This window comes from Temnothorax nylanderi, unplaced genomic scaffold (assembly GCF_030848795.1).
Source record: "Temnothorax nylanderi isolate EJ_2023f unplaced genomic scaffold, tnyl_v1.0 TNYL_tig0387_pilon, whole genome shotgun sequence".
Taxonomy (NCBI): domain Eukaryota; kingdom Metazoa; phylum Arthropoda; class Insecta; order Hymenoptera; family Formicidae; genus Temnothorax; species Temnothorax nylanderi.
The window spans coordinates 23617-34012 of record NW_027249449.1 but is presented as its reverse complement, the minus strand read 5'-3'; the positions used below and the strand labels follow the sequence as shown (position 1 = coordinate 34012).

Here is a 10396-nt window from a genome sequence, read left to right as displayed (position 1 = left end):
GTTTTTCGTTACCGATCTTTTTGGGAATCGATATCCGAAATTTTTCTAATTTTTCGGGAAATAATTGACCGAATTTTAAAGAATTGTATATGAATCAGAGGTAGAATTTCCCGCTGGGTGTCGTAAAGTGTATAATTTTTCGTTACCGATCTTTTGGGAAACCGGTATCCGAAATTTTTTCAATTTTTTGGGAAATAATTGACCGATGAAAGTATAAAATAGGGGTAGAATTTTTTGGATAGATTATAGTTTTTCGTTACCGATCTTTTTGGGAATCGGTATCCGAAATTTTTTCAATTTTTCGGGAAATAATTGACCGAATTTTAAAGATCAATTTTTCGGGAAATAATTGACTGAATTTTAAAGAATTTGTATATAAAACGTTGTCTTCCGCAAATACCACATACTTACAATATTTTTTGTAATGCCTGTTGTGAAAATTCTATTTGAGATTGAAATTAAATTCAAATAAGAAATAGTATTCAGTGAATACCGTTACGAATTGACGTTTTGTTTCGCATGAATTTCGTATTGACGTTTTGTCTCGCATGAATTTTGTTTAAGTTTGTTACAAAGCTGAAACTTCAAGTTAAACGAATATAACGTGAGTAGTATTGAAATTGCAAATATAATCAGTTTTAAAATGTGAGTCAGTGATATTAATTGCAAATATTAATTGTAATGGTTCTAAATTGTGAATCTGTGTGTGTTAATAATTTTTGTGAGTACGGAAGAGTCGGGAAGAGCGGATATTGGGAACGTGAGGGAAAGCACGCGAGCGAGCAACGCACGCAATATTTTGAAATAGATAAGTAAAACGTCGTTTTCCGTAAATAACATATACTTACAATATTTTTTGTAATGCCTGTTGCGAAAGTTCGATTGAACGTGAGGGAAAGCACGCGAGCGAGCAACGTAATATTTTGAAATAGATAAGTAATTATAATTTTTTAGGGAACGATTTTTCTTCTAAATTTGAATTATCAATTTTATCTCTCTTAAAGGATTATATCTTATAGAATAAAATCTTAAAAAAATAATTTTAGAATGCCTCCAAAAAAGAGAAAATCTATTGGACAAATCAGTTTAAAATCTAAGAAAATTAAATTATTAAGAGAAGCAGAGATGACTCAACAGCGTGAAGCTCGACTTGAGGAAAATCGAAAAAGAAATGCCGAGTCGAGGGCATCGGAGACGACTCAACAGCGTGAAGCCCGACTTGAGGAAAATCGAAAAAGAAATGCCGAGTCGAGGGCAGTGGAGACGACTCAACAGCTTGAAGCCCGACTTGAGGAAAATCGAAAAAGAAATGCCGAGTCGAGGGCAGCGGAGACGACTCAACAGCTTGAAGCCCGACTTGAGGAAAATCGAAAAAGAAATGCCGAGTCGAGAGCAGAGGAGACGACTCAACAGCTTGAAGCCCGACTTGAAGAAAATCGAAAAAGAAATGCCGAGTCGAGGGCAGAGGAGACGACTCAACAGCGTGAAATTCGAGTAGAAAAAGATCGGTTACGACATGTTCAATCAAGGAAAATATTTATGCGGTCCGATTTGAAATTAGAGGCATTTAGTTATGATCCAAATTACGAATATCAATTTCATCCAAGAGTAATAATTGGAAAAATGGATGTAATATGTGATTATTGTCAAGCAAAAAAGTTTAAAACTGAAGCATCTGGAATGTGTTGTTCGAATGGAAAAGTTAAGTTACCGCTTTTAAATCAGCCACCCGACACACTTTTTATGTTTATGTCAGGAATTTCGTCAGAATCAAAACATTTCTTACAAAACATAAGGAGATATAATTCATGCTTTCAGATGACATCTTTCGGAGCAACTGTAACAGTTGGAGAAACTGGCTTTATGCCTACATTTAAAGTGCAAGGCCAAATTTATCACAGAGCAGGATCAATACTTCCTTATCCTAATGAGAATCCGAAGTTTTTACAAATTTATTTTATGGGTGATGAACAAGTAGAAGTCGATCAACGTTGTGAAAACATTACAGGAATAAGGCGGAATATTGTTTTAATAATGCAGAGATTATTGCATCAAATAATAATTTAATAAAGATATTTAAAACGGCATTGGACAGAATGCCTACGGATGAATACAAAGTTATAATACGAGCAGACAAGAGACCAGTTGGCGAACATGAACGTCGTTTCAATGCTCCAACTATTAATGAAGTGGCAGTTGTAATAGTTGGAAATAAATATGATAGGCGAGATATAATTATTCATAGAAGGAGCGAAATTTTACAACGTATTTCAGAAACACATAGATCATATGATGCTCTTCAGTATCCATTAATATTTTGGCAAGGTGAGGATGGATATCACTTAAATATAATGCAAATTGACCCTAGCACTGGTAGAACTACGAATAAAAAAATAAGTGCTAAGGATTTTTATGCATATCGAATAATGATAAGACTTGGTTTAGCAAACCATATTTTAGAATGTCGCCAGCTTTTTCAACAATTTATTGTTGATATGTACGCCAAAATTGAGAGTGAACGTCTTCTTTATATTCGGTTAAACCAAAAAAAACTTCGAGTGGATAATTATATTCATTTACGTGATGCTGTCGTAAATGATGGAAATGTTGCAGATATTGGACAAATTGTTATATTACCGGCTACATTTACAGGAAGTCCAAGACATATGCATGAATATGCTCAAGATGCAATGACATATGTTAGAACATATGGGCGTCCTGATCTCTTTATTACATTTACATGTAATCCAGCTTGGTCTGAAATTAAAGAAGAGCTTTTGAATGGTCAAGCATCAACTGATCGGCATGATTTAATAGCAAGAGTTTTTAAGCAAAAATTAACAAAACTAATGTATTTAATAACTAAAAGTGAAATTTATGGGGAAATTCGCTGTTGGATGTACTCAATCGAGTGGCAAAAAAGAGGCCTTCCACATGCTCATATCTTAATATGGCTTAAGGACAAAATTCGTTCAAATCAAATTGATAGCGTTATTTCGGCGGAGCTTCCGAATCCAGAGGAAGATCCTATACTTTTTGAAATTATTACTAAGAATATGATTCATGGACCGTGTGGACCACTGAATCGTAATTCTCCTTGCATGAACGAAGGACAATGTACAAAAAAGTACCCTCGCGAACTGAAACAGGAAACTCAAACTGGAAATGATGTCTACCCTCTTTATAAAAGACGAAAACCAGGAGAAGGAGGATACTCTGCGGTTATCAAATTTAAGAGAAACAATCAGTATAGACAAATTGAGGTAGATAACAGATGGGTTGTACCTTATACTCCTCTGCTTTCAAAAATATTTCAAGCCCATATCAACGTTGAATACTGTAATTCAGTAAAGTCCATTAAATACATTTGTAAATATGTTAATAAAGGCAGTGATATGGCAGTTTTTGGATTTGCGAAAGATAAAACGACAATAGATGAAATTACACAATATCAGATGGGGAGGTATATCAGCAGTAATGAAGCAGTTTGGCGTATTCTGAATTTTTCAATTCACGACCGTTATCCAACTGTTGTCCATTTAAGTGTTCATCTAGAAAATGGACAACGAGTTTATTTTACGGAAAATAACGCTAAAGAAAGATCAATGCAACCACCAAATACAACATTGACAGGCTTCTTTCTTTTGTGTCAACAAGATTCTTTTGCGAGAACATTGTTATATTCAGAAGTACCAAAATATTATACTTGGAATACATGTAAAAAAATGTTCTGCAAGAGGAAACAAGGTGCGCGAGTACCAGGATATAATGTGTATGCAACAGAAGCTTTAGGACGTGTGTATACGATTCACCCAAATAATGCTGAATGCTATTATCTAAGATTGTTGCTTCACACAATCAGAGGACCGACTTCTTTTATATCATTGAAAACTGTTAACGGAGAAGTATGTCAAACATATAGAGAAGCGTGTCAAAAGCATGGTTTACTTGAGAATAATAAACATTGGGAAACAACATTGTTTGAAGCTTCTCTCACATGCTTTCCAGGTCAACTACGAAATCTTTTTGCAATTATAATAACAACTTGCGGGCCCTCAAATCCAAATAGTCTGTGGGAGACATATAAAGAAAGCATGAGTGAAGATATTCTAAGAGAAGCGCGCAGAGTTAATTCCATCATTTTGAATTTTACATCTGAAATATTTAATCAAGCTCTCATATTAATTGAAGATAAATGTATATCAATAAATGAAAAAAATTTACATCAATTAGGAGTAGAAGCACCTATGCGAAGTGGATATGAGGGACTTAATAGGGACATTTTGCGAGAAAAAAATTACAATATTGATGAATTGGAAAAATTTGTGGAAAATAATAAACCACTTTTGGTTGATGATCAAAGATTGGCATATAATGCAATTCTAGATAAAATTACAAATGGGAAAGGTGGAATTTTTTTCATTGATGCACCAGGAGGGACAGGAAAAACATTTATGATTAATTTGCTGCTTGCTGAAATAAGAAAGCAAAATGAAATTGGTCTTGCAGTAGCATCATCTGGAATTGCATCAACATTATTGGATGGAGGTAGAACAGCACATTCAGCATTAAAATTACCTTTGAATCTTGCAAACTCAGAAACTCCAATTTGTAATATTAGCAAGAGTTCTGGACAAGCACAGGTATTAAAAATGTGTAAAGTAATTGTGTGGGATGAGTGTACTATGGCACATAAGAGAGCTTTTGAAGCACTTGATCGAACTCTGCAAGATATAAGAGGAAATAAGCGGTTAATGGGAGGAGCTATTGTAGTTTTAGCGGGAGATTTTCGCCAAACATTGCCAGTTATTCCGCGTTCGACACCAGCGGACGAATTGAATGCATGCCTTAAAGAATCGTATCTTTGGAAACACATACAGAAAATGAAATTGACGACAAATATGCGAGTTTATATACAGGGAAATGTAAGTGCACATAACTTTGCGCATGAATTGTTGCGTCTTGGTGATGGAAAATTCTTGACTGATTCAAAAACAAATTTAATTTCATTTCCAAAAGATTTTTGCACATTGGTGTCCTCGGTTCAAGAAATTGTGAATAAAGTTTTTCCAAATATATGTGTTCGCAAAATCGCTGATTAATCCCGGCGATGGTAGCGGGATGAGAAGGACGCGCGTGGAGGGTGTTAACAAATTATGCCTTTATTTGTTGTGTAACTCAGACCACAGTCTGAGCCGTCTTTAATGAGAAACGATGAGCGGTGTATAATGAGAAGTCTTTTGATGCGCGAGGCAATTGTATAAATTGCCTCGCTCGTGGTGATTCGCCCGTGAGCCGTTGAGACACGTGGCGGTCGGCACTCGCGCACGTGTGAGCCTGAGTCGTCGTGTTGATGTACCAGAGCTGGCTGGGGTGAGCGGTCTCTTTACACTTTACAGTCTCTTGGCAGCTTCAATCACTGCGAGCGGCACGGTATGCAGTTCTACGAACAGAACTCACAGAGCACACGTCGTACGTACGATCACAACGCGGACATGTTTCTCTCTGAGGCGAGGGAGAAGCTCGCGATGAGCGCGCCCGTGCTTGCGCAAGCTGCCGCGTCGATCCGGCCTGTCGATACCCGATCGATGCTGCCATCTGATGAGATGGCGCAACGCGAGCGTAATCTCGAACATTCCGCCCGCCATCAGCAACCTTGTTGATGATTCCTTACTCGTGATCCTTTATCCTGATGAAATGGGTAATACGGCAAGCTTGGCAATTGGCCGGGTGAGCATCGTGGTGGCCGTCTTGAGGGTAACCACCCTAGTAAGTCCATCCTTTCCGGGGTGCAAAGCCGTTACTCTTGCGAGTGGCCATTTGCACGGTGGAGAGCGTTCGTCGGTGAGCAGCACGATAGAACCCACCTTGATGTTGTTGTTAGGATGATGCCACTTGGATATCGCCTGCTGGCGTTGCAGATAATGCGCCGACCATTGCGCCCAAAATTGTTGAACATGCTGCTGGATGAGCTGCCACCGAGATAGTCGCGAGGTTGCCAGGTCGATCAGAGATGGCTCGGGTATGGTAGTGAGTGGACCTCCAATGAGAAAATGACCTGGGGTGAGCGCTGAGACGTCTTCAGGGTCGTCGCTCAACGGTTCCAACGGCCTTGAGTTGAGAATGGCCTCTATTTGCGTAAGCAACGTTGTTAGTTCTTCCGTCGTGAGTAGAGTCTCCCCGATGGTCCGTCTCAAATGAAACTTCACGGACTTTACAACCGCCTCCCACTTGCCCCCCATGTGTGGAGCACCTGGTGGGTTGAACTCCCATCTTATGCCGTCAAGTTGCAACACTTGAGCAATCCGTTGATGTTCTTGAGCGTCTTGGACGAACATTTTCTTGAGCGCGGCGTCTGCTCCAATGAAAGTTGTCCCGCAGTCCGAGTACATGGTCTGAGCAATTCCCCTTCTCGCTGCAAATCTTCGGAAGGCTGCTATGAATCCTTCTGATGAGTAGTCACTGACTACTTCGAGGTGAATTGCGGAGGTGGAAAAGCAGACGAACACACAGATCCATCCCTTGTATGTTTTCGCACCTCGTCCCTTCCATGTCTTGATGGTGAGCGGTCCGGCATAGTCGACTCCTGTATGAGCAAACGGACGTGCGGCGTAACCCGAGAGAGAGGTAGTTGGCCCATCAGTTGATGAGCACGGATCCCCCTCTGCTGAGCACACACGACACACCGTAAGATATGAGACTTCACCGGAGCCCGTCCGCCGATGATCCAATATTGTTGCCTGACATGAGCCAATGTCAGCTGTGTTCCTCCATGTAAAGTACGCAAATGGGCGTGGGCGATGATTAAAGTTGAGAACCGTGAGTGGCGAGGTAAAATCGCCTGATGTTTGTTGTCTTGAGCTAGTGCTGATTGGTTGAGGCGGCCGCCAACTCGGATAACCCCTTGAGCGTCTATGTACGCAGTCAATCGACTGAATGCGTGAGTAGGTGGTAGTCTCGAATTGGCCGTGAGCATCTTGATCTCATGCGTGAAGTATGCCGCTTGAGTAGCCTTGATCCAGAATAGTCTGGCCTTCTCCAAAGCTGAGTGCAAGTCCAGTGACTTGGCTCGGCGTTTTCTCAAGAGAGAGATAAACCTGAAACAGAGAGCTGTTACTTTCAATAATTTATTGAGGGTTGAGTACCTATATATGAGGTCCCAGTGGTATTCCGACTGAGATGCCGCTGCAAGTAGCGCAATGCCAGGACGGGCCTCACTGCAGCTCAACTCGTCCGACAGCGCGGGTTGTGATGGCCATGCTTCAGGTGTGAGTATCCACGGTGGTCCCGTCCACCATAATGAGTGGCTTTGAAGTTGAGAAGTAGTCATTCCTCGTGATGCGCAATCGGCTGGATTGGATGTACCAGGTACGTATCTCCAGTGTGCCTTTGCAGTGAGATCTTGAATCTGAGAAACTCGGTTTCTCACAAAATCCTTCCAGCGCGATGCATGAGATTTGATCCACGTGAGTGTCACAATAGAGTCCGTCCACAGGTGAATTGCTGTAACGTTCAACTTCAAGGTGGCTTGAACGTATTGCATGAGCCTTGAGAGCAGCAGTGCTGCGGAGAGTTCAAGTCTCGGGATGGTGAGCCGTTTGAGCGGTGCTCCCTTAGTTTTGGAGCACACCAATGAAATCGTGGCGCCGTTTGAGCTGCGGACGGTGATATATACGACTGCAGCCATTGCTAGTTGAGAAGCATCAGAAAAGCCGTGAAATTCCACTGACGAGGTACTCCATGTGTTATACCATCGAGGTATTGAGATTCTGCTTAAGCTGGTGAGTTCTTTTCTGATAGTGAGCCACCGTGATGAGAGCTGGGATGGCAGTGGTTCATCCCATCGGAGCTTATGAAGCCATAGCTCCTGCAAGAGCATCTTCGCCTTGATCACTACTGGTGATGCAAAGCCTAGTGGATCGAATATCTGAGCCACTTCAGACAAAACGAGGCGTTTGGTGAACTGAGTGGTGTGCGATGAGATCCTTGTTGAGAATGTGAATGAATCTTCGTGAGGAAGCCAGTTTAATCCGAGGATTTTGGTTGTGCAATCGTCAAATGCAATTTGCGAGCCCTGTTCCTTTTCTGCTTGAACCGCAGTGAGCACATCTTGATGAGTCGCGTGCCACTTTGATAATGGAAAACCGCCCGCCATGCACAAATTCTTCAGTTGCACTGCAATTTCCTTTACCTGCTGAACTGTGTCGGCGCCTCCAAAGGTGTCGTCAACATATCGACCCTCAGTGAGTGGCGGCACTGCAAGGGGAAACTTATGGCCTTCATCCTTCACCAGTTGCAGCAGTGTTCGCACTGCTAAGAACGGGGCACCCTTGGTACCATACGTGACCGTTGTTAGATAATTTTCCACTTCCTTGAGTTGTTTGTCGATCCAGAGAACCCGTTGTAAATTCCAGTCATCCTTATGTACGTTGATTTGCCTGTACATTTTGGTGATGTCAGTTGCCACTAAATGCCGAAACTGTCGAATCCAGAGCAAAACGTCTGTGACGTCTAAATGCAACTTGGCTCCCGTATACATGATATCATTGAGTGAGCGGCCGGATGTAGATGCACTCGAGCCATTAAACACCACACGTAATTTTGTGGTTGCACTGTCTGGTTTGAGCACGCCGTGATGTGGCAAGTAATATTGCGCGTGCTGGCTGGAAACGGGTGAAGCCTCCGTCATGTGATTGAGCTCTCGATATTCTGTCATGAACTGATGATACAGGCGTCGATAGTTGTCATCTCGTGCGAACCTTCTTAGTAAGCCCTGCAGGCATCGATGCGCAGTGTGATACGAATCCCCAAGAGTATCAGGTGATGATTTTAACGGAAGTCGAACCGTGTAGCGACCTGTTGAGTCCCGCGAAACAGTGCTCTTGTAATATTCTTCACATCTTTGCTCGTCAGGCGTAAGATCATGAGTATTACTTGCAGGCACTTCTTCTTGTGTCCAGAATTTCGCCAGCAACTCGTCGAGAGCATCTTCTCTCTCCTGAATCGAGGCATGGTGCACTGCAGCAGATGCCGATGATGATGTGTCGACAGGTCCGAGAACGAGCCATCCAAAAATTGAGAGCTGCGCAATTGGCATCAATGGATCTTGTTTGATGATGTTGGGCTTGATGATCTGCCCATATGAGTCAGCTCCAATGATGATATCCACTGGCCGTGGTGTGAGAAAGTCTGGATCGGCCAAGATTAACTTGGTGAGATGCGGCCATTCCTGTGGTGCAGCGTTGAATGATGGCAAGATGTTGGTTAACGTCTGCAGAATGTGAGCTTGAATGATGACGTCTGATCTTGAGTAAAGTGAGCGGAGCTGGAGTGAGGCAACTCCTCGAGTTTGAGTTGACTTTTCGCCCCCAATTCCAGTAATGATGATGACAGAATGATGACGAGGAATGTTGAGCTGACGAATGAGTGATTCAGAGACGAAGGTGAGTTCTGAACCTGAATCGATGAGAAGCCGTACGCGCTGAGTAGTCACAAATGAATTTATCTGAGCCAGGGCCGTAGCTAATAAGGTTGAGTGTGATGAGCGGGCCAAAGAGGAGTGAGCGACGATTGCACCATCTTCCTATTGAGCTGCCGCAGCTGAGCTGGTGCTCGGCTTCGCTGATAAGTTCGCCTGATGAGCTTCATGCAGCATCGTGTGGTGTCGGTTGGTGCACTTCTTGCACCCCCGTGAGCTCTTACATGAGCGGACGTTGTGGCGGCCGAGGCAATTGAAGCAGAGCCTCCGTGAGATGACAAGTTTCTGTCGTTCGACCGGTGAGAGATCCCTAAATTTTGTGCACGTCACAACGAAATGCGTGCCGTTGCAGCAGTCACACGGGTACACCGTGGAGCCGTCTGATGATTCCGTGCGGGCCGGTTGAACAGCCGCACCGGTGAGGCCTGACGCTCTGAAGTGCGCTTGTCGGTCGGCAGCTCGAGTAATGGAGAGGTCTTCCCTCCCGTCCCGGTTTTGGCGGGATCCGTCATGATGAGCCGCCCCTGAGCTGTTCACGATGAGAAACCTGAGAAATGTCGAGACACGTGTAAAATGCTGCACGAATCGAGAACGTTCGAGGAACGCGAGAGAAAGCGCTATGCGAAGCGAGAGTCATGTATTGAGCACGTGATACTGTTTATGTGACACTCGCGAGGGCGCGTACACTCGTGTAACACTCGCGAGCGCGCGTGAGAATGTCTGTCTTTCACTCGCGACAGCGCTACAATGTCTACGTGGCACATCGCGGAGGGCATGCCCCTTTCACGTGATCTGTGTCTGAGTTACACCATAAGTTCCACGCATCCGGCTCGAAGGACCAAATGTTCGCAAAATCGCTGATTAATCCCGGCGATGGTAGCGGGATGAGAAGGACGCGCGTGGAGGGTGTTAACAAAT

General features: G+C 43.1%; 3 protein-coding genes across 3 annotated transcripts; 1 reads left to right on the top strand and 2 right to left on the bottom strand.

The window, feature by feature from the left end:
• The first annotated feature begins 1125 nt into the window (after positions 1–1125).
• Positions 1126–5663, top strand: LOC139782093 (uncharacterized). Its single transcript, XM_071721039.1, has 4 exons — positions 1126–1494; positions 1819–1974; positions 2073–4925; positions 5400–5663. Exons 1-4 carry the CDS (start codon positions 1126–1128, stop codon positions 5661–5663), a joined length of 3642 nt encoding a protein of 1213 aa, XP_071577140.1.
• Positions 5664–5684: 21 nt separating this feature from the next.
• LOC139782092 (uncharacterized) lies at positions 5685–6392 on the bottom strand. The gene has a single exon (XM_071721038.1). The coding sequence runs from the start codon at positions 6390–6392 to the stop codon at positions 5685–5687; it is 708 nt and encodes a 235-aa protein (XP_071577139.1).
• Positions 6393–6466: 74 nt separating this feature from the next.
• On the bottom strand, positions 6467–9990 carry LOC139782091 (uncharacterized). Its single transcript, XM_071721037.1, has 2 exons — positions 9846–9990; positions 6467–9456 (listed from the first exon to the last, which is right to left on the bottom strand). Exons 1-2 carry the CDS (start codon positions 9988–9990, stop codon positions 6467–6469), a joined length of 3135 nt encoding a protein of 1044 aa, XP_071577138.1.
• Between the last annotated feature and the right edge of the window lie 406 nt (positions 9991–10396).

Coding starts and splice junctions, on each gene's coding strand:
- LOC139782093 (XM_071721039.1), top strand. CDS start 1,126: ATGACTCAACAGCGTGAAGCTCGACTTGAGGAAAATCGAAAAAGAAAT. Junction 1,495..1,818: donor CTCAACAGCGTGAAATTCGA/GTAGAAAAAGAT, acceptor TCATGCTTTCAG/ATGACATCTTTCGGAGCAAC. Junction 1,975..2,072: donor ATTTTATGGGTGATGAACAA/GTAGAAGTCGAT, acceptor AATTTAATAAAG/ATATTTAAAACGGCATTGGA.
- LOC139782092 (XM_071721038.1), bottom strand. CDS start 6,392: ATGTACTCGGACTGCGGGACAACTTTCATTGGAGCAGACGCCGCGCTC.
- LOC139782091 (XM_071721037.1), bottom strand. CDS start 9,990: ATGACGGATCCCGCCAAAACCGGGACGGGAGGGAAGACCTCTCCATTA. Junction 9,457..9,845: donor TCATCAGACGGCTCCACGGT/GTACCCGTGTGA, acceptor TCATCGATTCAG/GTTCAGAACTCACCTTCGTC.